Source organism: Xiphophorus couchianus, chromosome 18 (assembly GCF_001444195.1).
Source record: "Xiphophorus couchianus chromosome 18, X_couchianus-1.0, whole genome shotgun sequence".
Lineage (NCBI taxonomy): Eukaryota > Metazoa > Chordata > Actinopteri > Cyprinodontiformes > Poeciliidae > Xiphophorus > Xiphophorus couchianus.
Genome location: NC_040245.1, coordinates 4,141,681 through 4,162,100, shown reverse-complemented (window position 1 = coordinate 4,162,100; position 20,420 = coordinate 4,141,681). Strand labels below are relative to the sequence as shown.

At 40.5% G+C, this 20,420-nt stretch overlaps 1 protein-coding gene across 4 annotated transcripts in view; it reads right to left on the bottom strand.

Annotated features, from left to right (window-relative positions):
- Positions 1 to 213: 213 nt before the first annotated feature.
- The window catches only part of LOC114133482 (alpha-actinin-4), a 64,746-nt gene continuing 44,539 nt past the window's right edge, over positions 214 to 20,420 (bottom strand). Inside the window, exons 4-23 of one of the 4 annotated variants that reach the window (XM_027999431.1) lie at positions 18,933 to 19,019; positions 17,257 to 17,344; positions 16,890 to 16,968; positions 16,718 to 16,799; positions 15,328 to 15,413; positions 12,168 to 12,260; positions 11,938 to 12,063; positions 11,742 to 11,846; positions 10,988 to 11,135; positions 9,662 to 9,812; positions 9,471 to 9,579; positions 8,364 to 8,504; positions 7,904 to 8,086; positions 7,168 to 7,302; positions 6,915 to 7,094; positions 5,184 to 5,330; positions 4,013 to 4,093; positions 3,004 to 3,069; positions 1,810 to 1,968; positions 214 to 1,287 (exon numbers count right to left, since the gene is read on the bottom strand). In XM_027999431.1, the coding sequence (XP_027855232.1) occupies positions 1,129 to 1,287; positions 1,810 to 1,968; positions 3,004 to 3,069; positions 4,013 to 4,093; positions 5,184 to 5,330; positions 6,915 to 7,094; positions 7,168 to 7,302; positions 7,904 to 8,086; positions 8,364 to 8,504; positions 9,471 to 9,579; positions 9,662 to 9,812; positions 10,988 to 11,135; positions 11,742 to 11,846; positions 11,938 to 12,063; positions 12,168 to 12,260; positions 15,328 to 15,413; positions 16,718 to 16,799; positions 16,890 to 16,968; positions 17,257 to 17,344; positions 18,933 to 19,019 (2,405 nt within the window). In that variant the 3' untranslated portion in view covers positions 214 to 1,128. Of the gene's footprint in view, positions 1,288 to 1,809; positions 1,969 to 3,003; positions 3,070 to 4,012; positions 4,094 to 5,183; positions 5,331 to 6,914; positions 7,095 to 7,167; positions 7,303 to 7,903; positions 8,087 to 8,363; positions 8,505 to 9,470; positions 9,580 to 9,661; positions 9,813 to 10,987; positions 11,136 to 11,741; positions 11,847 to 11,937; positions 12,064 to 12,167; positions 12,261 to 13,507; positions 13,594 to 15,327; positions 15,414 to 16,717; positions 16,800 to 16,889; positions 16,969 to 17,256; positions 17,345 to 18,932; positions 19,020 to 20,420 lie in introns of all 4 variants that reach the window. The other 3 variants (XM_027999432.1, XM_027999430.1, XM_027999429.1) reach the window with 3 other exon arrangements.

Sequence of the window (20,420 nt, the reverse complement as noted above, 5' to 3'; positions counted from 1 at the left end):
GTGGCAGTGTGCACAAGATAAATCAACCAAAACAATGCATTAAAGGATTAAAAGTGTTAATTAAAAGGTGATTTTTACCAGAAAATTTTACTAAAATGTTTTAAACAAACCTATAAAATCCAGATGTGAGATTTTGATGTTATTTTTCCATCCAGAGGAAAATAATTCCAGAGTTAAAACATTTAATCCCAGATTAAAAGACGAGCTGAGGCGTTTTGTAAGGAAACTTTTTATGTGTGCTTTGTGAAAGTCATGTATCATTAGACAGAAGGCGTTGCAGTTTCCAGTACAGCAGATAAGGTTTGATATTAAAGAGTACAAAAAAAGGAAAAAAAATAATCACCATTTCAGAGTTTATTTCTCTTCAACCTAACGGGGAAAGAAAAGGCGTCGTTTCGTCCGCCTCCCCCTCCTCCCTCGTTAGTGGCGGATGTTACTCTAATTACCCGAGCGAGAACTCGAGGTCGGTCAGAACATGATTGCATAGTTTCTGTTTTTTTCTTAATTTGGTTGTGGTTTGACATGATGGGAGCGTTTAAATAAGTACACCCCTCCTCTGGGAAGGGAGGAGCGGGACGGAGGACGTCTTCTCGAAATACAGGGAATTTCAGAGATAAATTTGAGTATTTGTTCGGATGGGCGAGCAGGAAGCCGCCAGAATCGCCGAGCCACTGGGGGAACCCCCCGACCCCGCCGCCTGGAAATAAACAACCGGCTCTGGGAGGAGAGAAAGAGCCCCCCCCCCCCAGCATATATCTCTCTAGGATCTAATACACAGACCTTGCCGGCTGCTGTAGGAGACCCTGACCTTTGACCCCCCGACCCCTCCCACCTGGCAAGAAAAAACAAATTAAAATAAAATAAACAAAATTAGCATAAGTATCAGATTAGCTTGTGTGATTCCCCACCAGTCCAGAATGCTGCCCCCCCACCCCAGTTTGACCCACAAAACAAAACAAAAACCAAACGGGGTGAATTCAGGAAGTGCTGCCCCTGGATGTGCCTGTTCTAAACCTTCAGGTTGAATCAACAAGCCGCGGGTCGGACAAATATTCTGGGAATCAAACGGGCACATCCAGGGGCAGCTCACAGAAACCCTGGACCCCCCGGGCCGCGCCGCCTCCACCTCTACAGGTCGCTCTCTCCATACAGGGCCGTGGAGAACGACATGTAGTCCAGGGCGCCGGGGACGCCGTCGGGCCCCGCGTACGGCGCCATGCGGGCGATGCAGTACTCGGCCTGGTCCGGCGGCAGCTCCCTCCGCAGCTCGTCTGCCGTGATGAAGTTCTGATGGGAGAAAGACGAGACCAGAGAGACTGAAGCGACTCAAGACGAACGAAGAGAAACAGAGAAAAAAAACCTGCAGCAACGACGAATAAGCGAAGGCGCACGGCTACGTTCTGATGCATAAAACATTCTGTAGAGTGAAATCTGAAGAATCAGTCAAATTTGAAAAACTTCAGTTTCTAGAAGGTTAGTTGATTAAATCCATCAATGGATTCCAAAGGAAGTTAAAAACGAACAAAAATTGCATTAAAAAAGTTTAAAATTTAAAAAGCTGAATGAGTTGCAGGCTGATGCCATCTGACCCGTTTAAACTTTGACTGGAGCTTCAAAGAGCGCAACGTTTAGCTTAACACTTCAGGTTAAAATGTATTTGAAAAAACCAAAAGTGACGGCCTTAATGTCCTGGTTGAGCTGCCAAGCAGTGTTATTTATATAAAATAACAGTAACAGGATGTGAGGAAGAGCCAGGCGTCCAGGGGCGGTTCGTTTGGCGCCAGCGGTCCGGACCCGTCCTCCACTCACCTTGTCTCCAGCCAGGATCTTGAAGGAAGCGATGACCTGGTCGGCCGTGTCCGTGTCGGTCGTTTCCCTGGACATGAAGTCGATGAAGGCCTGGAAGGTCACGACGCCGGTGCTGTTGGGATCTACGATGCCCATGATGCGGTTGAACTCCCCGTCGCCCTGGCAACCAAGACAGCAGCACAGGTTAACCGGGGCGAGGCAGCGGCAGCAGGGGCGGCGGCGGCGGCTTGGGTCAGACGCAGGTTACTGACGGGAGGAAAACATCCAGAGAACTGGATGTTTCATTTCCCAGCATGCATGAGGACGGCGCGGTCCGATCGAAGGTTAACGTACGACTGAGACAGAAGACAAACTGCTGGGGTGATTCATGCTGAGACGACTGGACAAATGGACGAGGAGGGAAAACGAAGACGTGACGTTTACAGAAGTTCAGACGTCTGCAGGTGAAGAGGAGGAAACTCTGAACTCAGTCCTGATGGATTCAATCAGTCCTGATCCGGAGTTTTATCAAAAACACGCTACGGCTGCGAATAACGATCATTTAAGTAACAGATTAATCGATTACTCTGATTAATTGGTTACTCTGACGATTAATCAATTATAAAGTTGGCACATTCTGCAGATTTTTCACTTTAATACAATATAAGAAATGCACTAAAAGATGCAAATAAAACAATTAATTCCTTTTAAATAAGGAAAACTTTTCATTGCCAAAAATGCAATAGCATAGCATTCCTTTAGGAAACGCTAAAAAACCAACAGCGTGAAAAGCTCATTTCTTTCTGCTGGACTTCTTACAGCTTAGAGCTGATCTGGTGATTAGTTTTGGATGAACTGATCAATAATTGATAGCAAAAGGTGATTAACAGGATCCTTTTCTTTTTTTTTATTACAAAATTTGGAGCCAAACCTGCCACTTTCTGGGAGTTCTGAGAAACAATTAGACAAAAATGTTTCTTTTTAATCTTAAATGCAAAATGCGTATTTTTCATACAGTATGGGCCTAATTACTGCTCTGAGCATCTTGTTCTTTCAACAAATACCCTTTTTTTTATCGTGTACTCCAGTTAACGATTAATCGATGGCTAAATTAGTTGATGATTAATTGTTTTAAAGATGATCCTTCACTGCATCGTCCAGGTGAGTTTTCGCCCTGCAGACGCCCTGAGGAACACCAGGCAGCAGCAGCAGTACCAGACTGTTTCCTGTAGAAATGAGCAGAGCCCGGAAATCATCCGACACCATCTGACCCGATCGCTTCTGCAGCCGCCGCAGCACAGCAAGGGTCGAAGGTCACGGAGTCGGAGACGAGGAAAGGACGGACAGAGATTTAGAGAGGTGGAAGATGTGAATATAAAAACCACAGACAGTTAACAGCTGCAGCGTAAAACAGACAGACAGAGAGAGACAGGCGGCCCAGAGCTACAGAGACCCCTGGTGGACAGACAGGAACATCACAGCTGCCTGATCGCCATGCCGACGACCCAAAGACACCCTGACCGGCCGGGACCGACGGAGCAGGAGGGCCAGCTGATCGCTGACCCAACTTCACCTCCAACTTAAATCTACAAACTGACTGTTTAAAATAAATAACTGAGGAAAATGTGTCTTGAAATAAATAATTTCTCCTCTTATGGTCTGTGAAATACGGAAGCCTTTTACTGCCAGAGATTGGAAATAAATTCAGCAGCAACATGTCGTTACGAGAAACTTTCCAGTTTCAACAAGATTTAAAAAGAAAAACACTGATTTCTCTCTCAATAAAACCAAAATATCTTCTCTTAAATAAGACAAGTTGTAAAAATAAAACCTCTTAAGATTTTTAGAAGTCTAGAGCAAAGGAGCGTTATTTTAAGTTTATGACTATAAAACTCGTCTTACAACATTTTAACATCGTCAAACTAATTTTGACAAGACACTCGTGTTTTAAGAAACTCTCCTTTAAACAACTTTCTTGTCATGAAGAGATTCGGCGCCTGAATTTATTTCCAAGCTCCAGCAGTTAAACGTTTCTGCACTAAAGGGATTAAAATCCGTCTTTATTTATTACAGTTTTTAGAGAAACAGCAAAGTAAAGCTCAGCCCTGCCAGCTGATTTCAGGGTTGGAGGTGTTAGTCAGCGATGGCCGCCAGCCTCCCGCTCGGCGTCCAGATGGACCCAGCTGCTCCGGACCCGGCGCCTCTCCGGACCCGGCGCCCCTACCTGCTTGTCGTTCTCCACATCGTAGCCCAGACTGATCAGACAGGCCTTGAACTCCTCCGCCTTCAGGCCCCCACTGTGATCCTGCGGTCGGCCAGACAGCCGTCAGAGCGATGCATCATGAGGATGAACGGAGAACGAGGAATGGATGGAGGGATGATGAGATGGAGGGATGATGGAATGGATGTACGATGGATGGATGATGGGATGGACAATGGATGGATGGACGATGGAGGGATGATGGGATGAAGGAACGATGGACGGACGATGAAAGGACGATGGGATGGAGGGACGATGGAGGGATGATGGGATGGATGGACGATGGACGGACGATGAAAGGACGATGGGATGGAGGGACGATGGAGGGATGATGGGATGGATGGACGATGGCGGGATGATGGGATGGATGGACGATGGCGGGATGATGGGATGAAGGGATGATGGACGGACGATGGATGGACAGACAGACGGACATTGAAGGATGTTAGACGACGTCAAAAACAAAAACACAGCAGACACAATGAATCTGATGACAGAGTGACTGAAACACGGCGGAGTGATGAATGGTGTGACCTTCTCATCCTTATGATGCTTCCAGTTTAACAAAACCACAGAGAGGGACACCATGACACGACTGGCCTAGTTAAAGCAACTGAAAGTCTGCTGTCAAAATCCGACTGGAAAATGGAGAAAAATACGAGTAATTCTAGAAAAATTTTAAGAAATTTTGTTTCGCATTAATAGTCCTTTTCTTATTAACACTCCTGCTGTTAATTAAAGAGAAGCAGGCCCACAGCCTCACAGAGCCACCACCGTGCTTCAACAGTAGGTCTGAGGCACTTGAATTTGATTTAATGCGAGTTACAACAACATTTATTGGGATCAATAAAGTATTTTTTAAATTTGAATTCTAAAATATTCCTCCTTGGTTTCCTGCTTCCAGCAGGAGAGTTAATAATAATTCTGTTTATCACAGAAATCCAATATGGCCGCCACAAGTTTAAAGCAACTGAAAACAAACTGGCTGCTAGCCGCCGTCTGATCAACATCAGCAGCAAATCTCAGAGAAAAACACCAGTAAATATTTAAATCTGTAAAATCTAAAGCTTCCTTTAACAAACTGTTCTGGATGTAGATCAAGAGGAGAAAGGCGGAGTAGCGAGTGACCCCTGACCTTGTCAAAGTGGTTGAAGGAGGCGCGGTACTCGTACAGCTGCTCCTGGCTGATGCCTTTGGCGTCACGTGTCAGGATCTGGTTCTCCACCTCGTTGATGGTTCTGGCGATGGTGGTGAGCAGCTGCTCCCAGCCCACACGGAGGTGCTGCAGCAGAAAAACAAACCGTTACCGACTGAACGCTGAACGATGCGTCACGTCTCTGATCCGCTGGCGTCGTTCAGAACGCCGAGTCACAAACAGGTTTTCAGTGTCTCTTCGGTTTTCACATACATGTTCACATTATTTATTGCCTAAATGTAAAAATATCAAAAATATTTTGAATTTAAAAAAAGATTTGAAATATTTATTTAAAAGATATTTGTATAAAATACAATGACTTAAATTATAATATTGTAGATAGTACGTAGGGCTGAAACGATTCCTTGAATGATTCCAGTACCTGAATAATTAAAATTCATCGAGGAAAAGTCATCTGCCTCGAAGCTTCGTTAAATTATATTTTATTATCTAGCGCACTGTGTTCCTGCCGGAACATCATTTGCGTTGCGCGGAGCTCTGACTTCCGCCTCTGAGTTGTTGACGAAAGCTAAGTGTTGGCAGCATAATGTCCAGTTTTCAAGCCTGAGAGGATTTTATTGATTCATGATAATGTACAGGCTTTCAATGTTTTTTGGGGACCAATAAGAATCCTTAAAATGACTGGCGCAATGCTCTGAGTACGGCAGCCTTTCTCCTCCCGGAGCAGCTGCCTGGTGTCGGTTCAGAGCGAAGGCGGGTAAGAGCGCTGCAGGTGTATTTATACAGGTGAGCAGATAGACATTAGATGACTAACGTAAGTGTAGCTTTACGGATGAACCGGAAAATTTATTTCATATCATTCCGGTCTCAACAGATGTGTGGCGGAGCTCATCGTGACAGAATTTAGACGAGTTTCTGTGTGTGACGAACTAAGGTGTCAAATCCCGTTGCTAACGTGAACACAGAAGCTATAAACGTCTGGGCAAGGTGAGAGTTCATCTATTAAACTGACTGAAGATGAATACATAAACTGAAAGCTGGAGCGTAGACATTTTTTATAAGCTTATTTGTGAGCCTGAATCTTTATTAAATTGAATATAATTTCAGATTTTTGTATAACTTTTCTTCAGGTTAACTTAGAAAGTGAGCTATTATTGCTACAGGTTAATTTTCTAAACTACAGAAAAGTTATTATTAGGGAAGCTCACATGTGAAAAATTGGACTGATGTTGACATCCGGTAGTAACACTGCTGTTATGTTAGATTTACCAATGTTTTATTTTATCTTTATTTTTTATCCGACTAAAAATAAATCTGATTTTTTTTCCCTGATTTTCTTACGATTAATCGCAAGAATAATCAATAGATTACTTGATTACTGAAATATTTGTATACAACAGCCTAATACTAGGTGATCAACTCTGTGTCAACTGCAGGGATTTTAAATGTCCAGCAGGGGTCAGTGTTCAGCGACGCCTCATCAAAGCTTCAGTACTGTAGCAACAGGATCTACGATGAATGTCATCCATTTCCTACACAAAACTGACTATTTGATTGGTTTTATTTTATCTTTTAGTACTTTTGACTCGATTTTGATAAAACATTTGGAAACCCTGTGTTGGATAAACCTTGTTGCAGTTAATGTGATGCTAACTGAAGTTTTTAAAAAGCCCGTTATCCGCCCAGTGATTTTTGGGGGGCCCGGCATACCTCCATGGTATAGGACGTGTACTGGTTGTCAAAGATCAGCGCCTCCTGGATGTGCTGGTGGTGTGCCTCCAGCTTGTTAATCTCCGGCATGTAGGACAGGATGGTCTTCTGGTACTCCTTCAAGTTGGTCAGCTGGTCCTCCAGGGTGCCGTTCATCTCGATGGATATCCTGCCGATTTCCTGTTGACACAAACGGAGCGGTTACGAACCGAACCGGCCTCCGGGAACATTCGCCAGCTCAGTCATCCATTACCTCCATCTTGGCCTGGATGTAGGCGCCGACTGAGTTGGCCTGGGCGGCGAACGTGGCTCTCAGCGAGTCGTTGGAGTTCTGTTTGTTCAGCTCGTGCTGCAGGGCGTTGTCGCGCTGCGGCACCATGGCCATGGCCTGCAGAACACACAACCGGAGGCGTGAAACGCTGATGTTACCAGATTGGAAAAACTATACGATTACACAAAGAATCTGAAAAACGGACTAGGACCAAGTCCAAGGATTTCACATCTCACAGGTCAGGAAAAGGTTTAAATTAAAAAAATATATATTAAGTTGGAAGGTGGTCAGTTATGCTAGCTTGATTATGAAAACCTTAACACATAGATGTGCTGCAGAAGTCAGTGCAGCACAACCTGAAAACAAACTAAGGATACGAGTCAGTGCAGAGTAATGGCGCCTGCAGCGTCGCTAGCTGTAGCGGCTAACAGGTGATATCCAGTAATCTTCTGCTAAACACATCTACATAGCAAAAAGAAAAATTCAACACCATCTTTATTTTCCCTGTAAGGAAACTTCTCCTCACTGGTAATTAGTTTTAAAACATGAATTAATGAATTGAACTGGAAGTAAACCCCACAAAAACATCCGGAGAATGATCTAGAAAGATAAGAATCCAGCCAAGTTTTAAGAGAAACTAAACAACGTGATAAAACCTGAGGAAGAATCAAATCTGACATAAAAGCAGCGACAAACAGTAAGTGTGAGGCCAGCCCACCTTCTCCCACTTGCTGTCGATGCTCTGGGGCGTGATGGTGGTGTAGGGGTTGGCGCTGCTCAGCTTGATGCCGTTGCTCTGGGCGATCCTCTGCACCTCGGCCTGGATGGCCTGGATGGCCTCACGCTCCTTGTTGGCCTCCGGCAGCGTGGACTTGAACTGCTCATGGGCCGAGATCAGACCCTGACAGGACAAACCAGAACATCAACACCCCTGCTGGAAGCCGACATTTAGCTCCTCGTCGCTCATTCATGTCTGGATGTCGATTATATTTATGTCTAATTTAGTATTTGATGTTTCTGTTTCCACAGGATCTGTAGCTGTGTCTCAAATACAAATGTGTGTAAAGGTTTGTCGATATTCTGATATAGAAAACTAAATGGGAACTCTGGGTTAGCTTTAGCCGTTAGCCTGTTAGCGGATAAACAGTGCTGTTGAGTTGAGCGGAGCTAGCAGCTACCTGGATCTCCTCGATGTTGTGAACGATGAACATGTCCTGCAGGTCCTCCATGGCGCCCTCCATCCAGTTGTTGAACGGCGCCGCCCTCTTGGCGTACTCCAAGTAGAGCTCATCTATCGACTCCAGTTGCTTCTCTGTTCTCTGGAGGCCAAAAAACAAGATGGCGATCAAAATGGATCAATGACAACCAAACTTAAGGCTTCTTGGACTATTTATTAGGAATCAGTATGGAAACATCTTCAAAGCTACTGCTTTAAGGTAAAGATGAAAACATGGAGGTAGTCTATCACAGTCCCACAGCATGATGCTACCTCTACCGTGATTGGTGCAATGTTGGGTTGAAAAGCTTTGCTGCGGTCATGTTCATTAATACTGGATAAAAACTTTAAGATTAAAATGCATGAATCAGAAAACAACAAAAAATCTTTAGGGCTAAAATGATTAATCAGATTAATCATACACTAAATTGATTAATCGTTAACTAAAATAGTTTGGAAAAAGGCATTTTGTTAAACAAGTTTATTTAGAGCAATAATAAAATTAAAACTGTACAAACAAATTTACATTTAAGATAGAAAATCCTTCTGTTCCTGTGAATATGTTCTACCCAGGTCGCAGTATTAGCTTCACCTGGTTCAAAGTTTTAAAAATCCCATATTAAGCACCTTCTAATCTCCAATTATTAATCAGTTAATCCAAAAAATAATCACCCGATCAGCCCTCAACTGTAGATGTTAAGTCCAGGGGAACGGTTTGAGCATTTCACATGCTAGGATTGTTTTAGCCTTTGCTAAATCTGATCAAGCATTCACCGAAGGAGTGCTGCTATTTAATTATTGCTTTTTCTCTTTCAAAAATAAATTAATTTGTTCATTTGCAAGTTTTAAAGCATTTCTAATATTACATTAAAAAAATAAGCGGTTAAATTAAAAATGGGCAGAATGAGCCAATGAATAAAATCCAATTAATTGATTAATCATCAAAATAATTGCTACTTGTAGCTCAAAGCTAACGGCTTCTGACCAGAGCTGTTTGCAGACAGGCAGCACTTTTCCCATCATGCAACACTGCAAACCTCACAGCTGCAGCCCGGTTTGAGTGTTTTACCTCCAGTGACTCTTTGCGCCTGTGGGTGAGCGATCCCAGGATGTCCCACTGTTCACAGATCTTCTGGCAGCGAGTGTTGACGCTGGCAGCGTCGTAATAGTCCAGTTCACTGTTGGACGCATTGAGGCAGTAAGTTACAGCGCCCCCCAGGGGTTAGCATGACCGTGTTTAAGCTCTCCACTTTTCCTTACTTGAGCTCCTGAGCGATGGCGGCGATCTGCTCCACTCGGTCCTGGTGGGCCGCCAGGTCGCTCTCGAAGGCCTCATGTTTCCGTAGCAACGCTTTCACCTCTGACAGAGTGGAGGTCTCGTAGTCTTTCTGGGTCAACATGGCCTCCTTACCTGCAGACGGATTTAAGAGTCATTCATTCACCTAACGGCAGATTCAAACCTGACGATCTTGCTTTGATATCAACACTAGGGCTGAAACGATTAATCACCATTAATTCGAGTAATCATGATTAATCAAATTAATGGTGATTAATCGTTTATTAAAATAGTAAGGGATTAAACATTAACTGGAGTTAATTAAAAAAGCACATTTACTGAAACAAAGCCACACTCTGTATATCTCACCAACCGTCTCAGAGACCGTTTCTACCCGATAGCAATAACAAAACTAAATGCAATCAAAACAACCATTAATCATCATAAATGATGTATGTGAGAATGTGGCTGTTCTTTTTTTTTTTTTTTTTTTTGCCAGTTGTTTGTTGATTCTTGCGTTGTGTGTGAATTGTGAGACAGTTATTTTTTGTTTTTGGGCATGTGCACTGACTGATGGCACCTTTTGAATTTCGTTGTCCTTGTGACAATGACAATAAAGATTTATCTTATCTTATCTGTTACTAGTTTTGCCACTAGCTGTTCCTGCTTTTAAACTGAAAACCAGTTTAGTTTAAACTGAACAAAAATACATTATGTATTTAAAGTGAAAAACCACTTAAAATTATTTTATACATTAGAAATACAATAAAACATACAAACTAAACATTTCAATTCCTTTATAAGAAAATGAACATATTGCCTAAAATGCAATAACAGCATTTCTTTAGAGAACATTTATATATTTTACATACAAAAGAGAAAAATCTTTGTAAATATGTTCTGCTCTGAACATTTTAGGTTCTTTAGCTTAACCTGGTTCAAATTCAGTAAAAATCTATTTAGTACCTTTTTGTTATCAAATTATTGATCGGTTAATTAAAAAAATAAAACATATCAGCTGTACACTGCATTAATGTTAAGACAAAAGAGATTTTCACATGATGTTAGAAGCATTTTCTAGCTGCAGATTAATTTTTTGGCTTCATAATGTATTTATAAGATTGTATAAAAAGATTTAAGTGGTTAAATGAAAAATCTTTTTCCCCCAATTAATTATCAAAATAGTAGCTCAAAATTCTAAGTAGCTAATTGTAATTAAAAAGAATAATCAGTTATTAAAATAATCGATAGTTGCATTTCTAAGCCACACACTTAAATGAAGCATAAATCTAAAGACTCCATTAAACTACCGTCAGTCCAGGATTCATGGATGGCGGCTTTCTGGTGGAACTTCTCAGCCAGATGCTCGAGTCTCTCCAGACGCCTGATCTCGCTCAGGATCCACTCCTCGTATCCCTTCTCCGCTCCCTCCAGGGTGTGCCACGCCGTGTTTATGTCCTGGAACAAAACAGCACAGTTACCAGCAGGTTAACAACTATATCCGCTCCACAGCTTTTGTTTTATCATGTCATAAACTAGAGGTTCTGCATTAATTTGGAATAAGGATTATTCCAGAATGATTTTGGAACTCAGAGGAAACTCCTCCCACAGTTTTAAAAATCTCTTGCATTGTTAGCATATTTGGTCATAGGCTGCAATGTGAACAATTAAACTGGCAGCTTAACAGAAACTTTAAACTTAATTAATGTTTTTGGGTTTTTTTGCATAATTGAAGATTTTAACAAAATATTTACTTCAGTAGGCAAATATCCCTTTAAGCTAGCATTAGCATTTTAGCCAAGACTAGCATTTGAAAACTTCCACTTTTTTTCTTAATTTTTCCACTCTCCCTCTGATTTTCCTGTGTTCATACTGAGTAAAAACCAACTAGTACCACAGAATCTTCAAAAATAATAAAATTCTAGTTTATGTTGACTTTCAGGCCTTCTTAGATTGGGGTTCAGTCAATTTATTTCAAGTTGCTGCTAATGAAGGACGTTAACAAATGCTGCCTACGGGTTAGCATACAGATAAAATAGTTTGTTAACATGAAGGTTTACGTACGGACACCATGCGTCCTTCTGACGGCATGAAGGCAGGTCTGTTGCTCAGTCTCAGTTTGGTCTGCAGAGTGTTGAAGCTGATCTCCAGCTGACACTTTTCCTGGACCTGAAACGGGACCAGATCGTTCAGTAAAGACAACGTCAGGTGGGTCAGACTTTTAACGAGCTTCGGGTAAAAACGCTGCTTGCTGCTGGACCTTGGGTGGTTTGTGAACTGTGCGGTAATCTCTGAAGTCCTCCTGTTTGGCCTGCAGGTCTTTCACGGTTTTCTCCTGGGTTCGGTTCTCCAGCCAAGGGATCGTCCGACGAATCCACTCTAGCAGCTGGATTGAAGTAGGAAGAAAAGCCCAGAAAATGTAAAAAAAAAAAACAAAAAAAAAACATGCATAAATATATGTAACGTTTATGAATTGTGCGTCGAACTCACATCGCTGGCGAGCTTCTCGTAATCCTCCATCATTTGTTCATTCTCCTGGTTGACAGCCAGCACTTTGCAGATGCGATTAGCGGCAGTCTCGGCCTATCAGGAAACAAAGAGTGACTAAGCTCCAATTTAAACTTTGCTCCAATCATTTCCAGCAGACATTACAATCACTAAGCTCAACTGTTTGAATTAGTGCCTCTGGGTTTTAATAACTACACTGTCTCCTTCCATTTTTGTGAAAAAATATTCCACACGCAGGCAGTTAATGCTTTAAAAAGTGACAAATGAAACTGTCTAAAATTAGAAGCTACTGATGGCATGCAATCGCTTCTGATGATTAGTTCAAAGTGCCACAAAAAAGCAAAAATCAGTGTTGAAACTCCATGCGTCTCCCATCCAAACGTGGGAATCAAATCCATCCATCTAGTTACAGATTTATGGAATGCTGAAGTCCACATCAGAGCGTCTGCTAGGATATAACACTACCACTGGAATAAAAGACAACATATTCAAAATAATCAAAACCTCCCCTTCATCATCCAAAGGCTAAAATAAGTTTAAAATATTCTACTTTACAATGAATATTCATCTTTGTTTGGAAAGTGTGAACAGCAGGGTAGAAACCAGAGTCGTCAACTGGGTTTTCCAGAAACAGACTGGTCCGTTTAGAAACAGACCAGTCCGCAAAACCCAGCCGGCGTCAAAAAGCAGAAACAGAAGAACCGGACAGGTTGTAGTTTACAGAGTCCCCATCATGTTTATAAATTAATTTACAAATCGACCTTAAATATTTAAAACTAGGGCTGAAAATATCAATTATTAATTAATGCTCTCAGCAAATGGACTTTAAGAGTCTGTATATTCTAGTTAATGATTAATCGATTACTAAATTAGTTGGTTTAAAAAAAAAAATCTATCACAACTAATCATTTCAGCCCTAAAGCCCTTGATGCTTGGCCAAGTTTAAATAAAAATAAAAGCAGGTTTGGGTGCAGCGATATCAGCTTTCTGATGAGCAAGTTTGTAAAACAATTATTTGAATAATCACGATTAATCGTTTCAGCTCTGAAATGGTTGCTGTATTTAGCTAAGTTTAATAAATTAAATAAAATCTGCAAAGTCAACTTTTCAGCCTTTTGATGCCTAAATTAGTTGACGATTATTTCAAAAATGTATTAATCACAATTAATCGTTTCAGCCCCATAAGCCCCCAAAGTCATGTTCTGATGTATAAAAGCCGGTCCTGTCTATATTAAACATGTCGACTGATGGGGAATTCTGTGGCGTTTGCAGGATTTTCTCGGTCGAGGTGTTAGTGTGATTTCGAAGCGTGAGGAGCTCACCTTCTGTGCGCCAGAGAAGGCGTGATAGAAGCAGGAGACATAGGTCATAATGGCCTTCTCATCCGGCCTCAGAGTACCCACGATGTCTAAAGGCATCCCCAGCAGAACAGAAACAGAGGTAAAACAGAAAGAGTGAAGCCAAAGCTGAAAACACCCAGAGTTCAACGCTTCCTGGCCCCCCAGCAGGGGGCCCACAGCTTCAGCTTCCTCCTAAAACTCAGATCACCTTGAGGGAAGAGGCACCAGAGAGGTTTGAGAGGCTGGGACACGAACAGGGGAACGAACCTGAACGAGTCTGCAGATTAGAAACAGATCCGCTATCTGCAGACTGCTGCCAAACTGTCATAATCCCAGAATTCACTGTCTCAGTTTACTGTTTGGAAATCCAGAAACGATGCAGCAAATCCGAGAAGCGAGCTGCTGATTCTAAAACTATGTTACAACAGCAGCTTGGCTCAAAACTGGTGCGCTAAAGGTCGAGAGAAAACTTCAGTTTTTCTTCTCAAACAAAAGGAGAAAGGGTCACAGTGAAGCTCATCGACTGATACCTCACAACAAATGAGTGAAAAAAACAAAAACAGAAAGAAAAAAAACCCTGCAAGGAAGATTTAGAGCTGCAGCCAACGACTATTTTAGTGTTATTTCTCTAATTAGATCTAACAAAATGGCACATTGTGGGAATTTTTATTTAATCACTTACACTTACTTTATACAGTGTTAAAAATGCTAATTTGTTTGCTTTTTAATTGGAAAATGTTTGATCATTTGTAACAGAATGAATCTGAAACTAAAAAAAGCCAGAATAATTAAATTAACTCTTTCTGCTGTGTAGGCCTGATCTGATTGTTATTTTTTCAATAAACCGATTAATAATTTAATTGCGTAATTTGCTTAATAGGAGTATTTTACAGATTGTGAACCAGGTGAAACTAAAACTGCCACTTGAGTTTTGGGTAGAACAGATTTACAGAAACAATCCATAAAAATTGTGTTAAAATAAAAAAAACCTTCATGCTCAAATTAAATACAACAGAAGAACTCTAAAGATATCCTGGCATTTAGCAAATAGAAATAATTTTGGTAATTGTATCTGAGTTTGGACAGTGAGGAAAAAAACAGCTTTTTTATGAGGAGTATGTAAATATCTGGTTTCAACTGTAAACAATGTTTTCCAAATTTAGGATTTTAATAAAATGTTAGATTGCACTTTATTACAAAACTGTGCAGTTTGAAAATCAAGCATTTTACAAACCATAAACACCGAAATTAAAGAACTTAAATATCTTTATAAACTCTCTATACACACAGTTTTAATTAGGAAAATTTATTACAAAATTCCTTGCAAATATTTCACAAAATCAGCTGTTTTGATTGTGAAAAAAAAAAAAACAACTCAAAATTCTGGATGGACTGCTCAATAAAGTTAAGACGTTCAGAAAAGAGGCAGCTGATATTTCCAGTTTGACCACTAGATGTCAGCGTCTGCTTCAAAGTGACCCTTTAACCTTCCTGTTGCTTCCTGTCAGTGCAGAGCAGATTGGGCGGGCTGGTTATCGTTTTGTTTACTTGGCACTTTGAACCGTTATAATTCAGGTCATAACGTTTTCTGAGCTGAAGCTGAAAAACTTTTTAAAAAAGGAGAAAATCCAACTTTCAATCATCAAGTTTAAGATTTAAGCAGCAGGTTTTTTCTGCAGACTCATTTCAGAACCGACTCGTTCGCGTTTGTGTCCCAACATGTGCAGCGTCTGTGCTGAGCGGGTGAGGCCATGCTGGACAGGAAGCGGTTAGTAGGAGGTCAGAGGTCAGGTCAGTGGTACCTTCTGTGCTCCAGAGAAGGCATGGTAGAAACTGGACACATAGGTCATTATGGCTTTCTCATCGGGACGAGCGGTGTTCACAATGTCTACAGGGGGAGACGAGGTTATGAACAGAGACACGGCTGGCACAGGGCTCAGAGCGGATCATAAAACATGTAATCAACCACAAACAACACGGATAAAACACAGATTAGTCCTGGAGACGTCTTATCTGGAAAAAGTAAACAGATCAGGCATCAGAGTCACATGAATCAGGCTGTAGGTCCCGTCTCACCGCTGCTGCTCAGGTTCAACATTTACACTGAAGGATGATGGGAAGGAGTAGAGCAGGAGGGGCCGATTGTACCCAAAAAAATGTTTTTATCAGGAAAAACACTCAAAAACTGAAAGGTTTGAACTTTTAATATGACACATTTTTACTGGCAGGAATAAAAATTTACTTACTAATTTATTTTATTCATTTACAGTTTAAAATAAACGACAGAGTATTCGGGTCAAGCTAAGAAAATAAGATCAAATTATGAGAATTAAATAATTACGAGTCAGAATTACAAGAATAAAGTCGAAATATTGCAAGAAAAAAGTTGTAGTTTTATGACTATTTGGATATTGTTGCTATTTTAGACTTGTTACAACTTTCCTCGCTTATTCTTCCGACTTTCTCACAATTAAAGTTGTGCAGTTACGACTTTCTCCTCGAAGTTTTATTTTCTCTTAGTTTGATGTAAACAAATTCTGAATGAAAAGTAGGTGGAAGGAAAAAACAAATCTTACATTTCCTCCACTTTTGCTGCTTAACATGAGACAAATGGGCGACGCTTTAAAGTCGTGTTCGTTTAAGAATCAGACGGTTGAATAAAAAAAGAACTTTGAAAATTTAACAGAAATAAATAAAGTTTGTGCCACTAAGTCCTGACAAGCTGAGAGAGAAACAAACTTGCATCCCTCGATCTGGGATTCGCTGAGAATACTTGCTGTCATGCATAAAGTGAACGTTTGTGCAGGAATGCATGATTTAGCATTTTTTAATCTCTATATTCTGCTAAGATTTGCACAACAGTCACAGCTCTAAGTCTTGTCTATTGGATGTATCCACCCAGAAAGAAAACGGCCTGACCCGGATCCCTGCTTATTGACGTAAAGTAAAACGGGCTCTTCCGGCTCTTTTCACCACCATCCTGTTAAAAAAAAAAAAAAAAAAAAAATCATATTTTTTGCAGCATTGACCTAAAATAGCTCCAGTAAAAACTGGATTTACTGGTCAAGGACTGCAGTCACATGCAGAGCAGCAGTAAAAGTCACTTCCTGCAAACTCAAACAATTAATGATTAAAGAAACTTTCTCAGAATTAATCGTCAAACATTTTCCCATCCAGTTTTGAACCTCGTACCTTCAGCGTCCAACATTTTGGGGATGTCCAGGTGCTTCTCAGCCACCTCGAAGGCATTGTTCAGGTTAGTGACGGGGTCGTCCTGACAGAGAGAGAACACAGTGAAGTCAGTATTTCAGTTTATATGGAGGGTAGATAAACTCTGGGAAATGTTTCCGTTTGAGTGAAGAACCTTTCTGAGGCTATCGTAGTCGATGAGGTCGGGTCTGTGTCTGTGGATCAGAGCGTTGAAGGCAAGGCCGTCCTTCCAGCTGACAGGAAAATTTAACAATTTATGTATTTACTGTATGCAAACATTTCTAGGCTTCTCCAGCAGCTGGCGCTCTTTGAACAGAATTACAGGAAAATGTCTGGGGAGAATCTAATTAGATTACTGCAAAATGTGCGCCTTGATTAAGTTTATTGTTTAATTTCATTTAAAAACCTGGCAAACTAATTACAAAGATTACTAAGCTAGAAGCTCAGGAAATAAAGCTTTATTCCTGCACGTTATCTGAATTATTTTAGAAAACTGTCTGCAGTTTTGAGGCGTTCGCTACCTGATGTGGAAGTTTTGCACGTTGACGTTCTTGTAAGGAGCCGTCTTCCTCTGGCACCACAGGAGGAGACCCTCCTTAGCAGAGGTCTCTGCCGGGAGGAAGAGGAACAGTCTTCATCAGCAGCGTCCATATGTGGACACTCCACTCATTACAACTTCAGGTAAAGGTCAACATTTATACACCGAACATCAAAAAAAATCACTCAATGTTATATAGACGGAAAAATGGTAGTAGCTATTCTACCGAAAAAACATTCCTTATTTTCTTATTATTCACATCACTAAAGGAAGCATTAATCACATCCAAGGAGAAATTAATCAGTCTATCAGAGGAAAAAAAGAAAAAGTTAATAGTTAGGCTTGTAAACCGAGCTAAAACAGCTCAGAAGGAAAATGGGATGAGACTAAATGAAAATGCTAACGAGCTGAGAAGAGGGCGGAGCTTACATAATATAAACACAAAAGAGGCGGGGCTTATAGAAGATATCAACAGAGGGGAAACGGGGCGGGCTTAAAGAAAGGAAAGAGCAGGGTTTATAGGTGGAGCCAAAAGAGCAGAAAGTTAATTAAAACTTGAACTAAATTACAAAAGCAAAAAAAAAGTAAAAATAATAAAATAGGTGAAACTTATAACCCAAAGACTTGGCATAGAAAAAGACGGGATTTAAAGAGTTCATACACAACAAGAAGAGGTGGGACGTACAAAGATTTGTAAGTAATAAAATACTGCGGGGCTAAAACACAAAGAAAGAAAGGGGCAGGGCTTATGTAATTAAAAACAGCAGAGTGCAAATGGAGCAGAGCTGGATGAAAACTAAAACAAAGCTTGAAGACAAGAAAAACAGCAGAGGTAGAAGAGGCGTGGCCTAGAAGCAGATAAGAGAGAAGTGGGTGGAGTTTAAAAAAAAATTCAAAAATTTGACTTTTGTCTCAACTTCAAGAGTTTTGGTAAAGACCTGCTGCTGAAATGGATTAAAAATGATCGACTTCATTTTTATCCAGTAAAATCTCTTCATGCTGTCACATCGGCTCTCACGGAGTGAAACATTCACATTTTCACCAGTTAGCAACGTCTTCCCAAAGCTGATCCCACATCATGATACTTCCTGTACCGGGGCACCAAGCGATGAGCGCCACAGACTGGATAATCGGTGGGATCCGTCTGCTAACATGATCATAAAATACCCTGAGCTGTGTGTGAAATAGGCACCATGTTCCCCTCTGAGTGCATTAATGAGAGAAACATCAGCAGATAGTATTCTGCTTCGCCATGCAGGTCAGATCTGCTTTTCTCCACCGATTCTCACCTCGCGGTGCGAGTGGGAACAGCTTGTTTTTCGTTCTGCTTTGCACAATAAGCTCTGAAATCTGCATTTATGTGTGAAATCTACTGCTCAGGTTAAAAAATGAATAAATTAAACCCTCACGAGCAGCAGAGGAGTTGGAGAGTGTTTCTCCTGCTCGTGATTGCTTGATTTATTTCTACATTATTTAGATTTTATTAATTTAGGGAAAGAGTTTAAGCAAAACCTGACCAAATGTCAACAGGAGGAGAGAAGGAAGCAAAAAGAAAAGAACAGAATATTTTCAAATATATGACTGATGCAGCTTCTGATGAGCTTTAATTCCTTTTTTGTTTTGTCGTTCACCCGGATTGAACCCTCCAGGCTGCCGTACCTTCAACAGAGATGTCCTGGATGGCGAAGCGGAGGATGATGGTCCAGATCATTCCCAGTGTCATCTTGGCGTTCCCATCAACGATTTCTGCACAAAGACGTTGGACACTTCACAGTTAGCAAGATTAAACAAATCTAGGAAGCGATTAATCAGATTAATCGTGATTGATTGATTAAGATAATCGGAGACCAGTTTAGTAATTGATTGATTGTTAACTGGAGTATACGGATGAAAACCTGCCACAGGCAGAGCTGTAATTAAGCCCAAACTTAAAAAGACAAATTCTTTTTAAAAAAACTTTAGCTACTTGAGTTCTGGGTTGAAAATATTTACAGACAAAGATGATGCGTTTAATAATCTTAAATGCAAAAATGTTTGTACTTTTTGTACAGTTTTTGCTTAAGAGCAACTCAATGTTTCTGCAAACAGCTTATTTTTTGAGTCTATCCTCCAATGATTAATCGATTACTAAAGTTGTTGACTATTTAAATAATCTTTTAATCATGATTAATCATTGAAGTTTTAATCGTTTTAGCAGAATGTTTTCCAGCAGAAATGGTTGAGCTTAACTTCTGATAGGAATAATCAAGTGTTGACTAAACTATAGTCCTGTTGCAATAAGCAATAAATCAATTAATCACATTATAAATTAAAATGAGCTCAAATTCTATTTTCATTATTTATAGTTTCTCTTTCTACCAAAACCTGGATGACAAAAGTCTCCATTTTGCACAAAATACCAAACATTTATAAAATGTTTGATATTTTGGTTTCAACTAGACTTTTTTTTTTTTTAAAATGAGACTTTTAGGCTCATAAATAATTTTATTTGTTGATTCTGTTGTTTTGCTCACTTATTTTGGATATTTAAAATTTCTTCCTTTTCAAGTGTTAAATGTGCATTAGAATTTAAAGTTTATTGATCTTTGGGAATATGTCCTTGCATTATCATTATGTTACTTAAAAATGGTATCAAAACAATAATGTTTATCGCAATAATTCATCACACAGCAAAATTTATCGTGACAGACAGATCTGCTGTATTTCTTTCTTATTTAAAAGCAATCAAAATATTTATTCTCATTGTTTTAAAGTATTCTATTGTATATAAAACCTTGAGAGGTTGAACAAAAAGACAAAAAAAACAATTTAAGGCTTTAATCCCATTGATTAATCGTTAGAATAATCAATTAGTAAAATAATTGTCCGTTGCAACCCCAGAGGAGATTAAACAGTTTTTAACAGATAAAAATGTTTCGTCTGCAGGGGGAACTCGTGAACCAGGTGGCTGATTTGCAGCGTGTTATCCTGGGTTTCCCTGCAGTGGCTGTTAGAAAGCAGGCGTGTAGTTTGGTAGTTTGGCTCGGATTCCAGTCATAGTTCAAACAATCCTTTCGTGCCTTCACCCGTTTCATCGCAGCTTATTGGGCGCGCTCTCACCATCACCCGTCACCTGTGAACTCAACCCAAATACTCCTCATTGCGTCT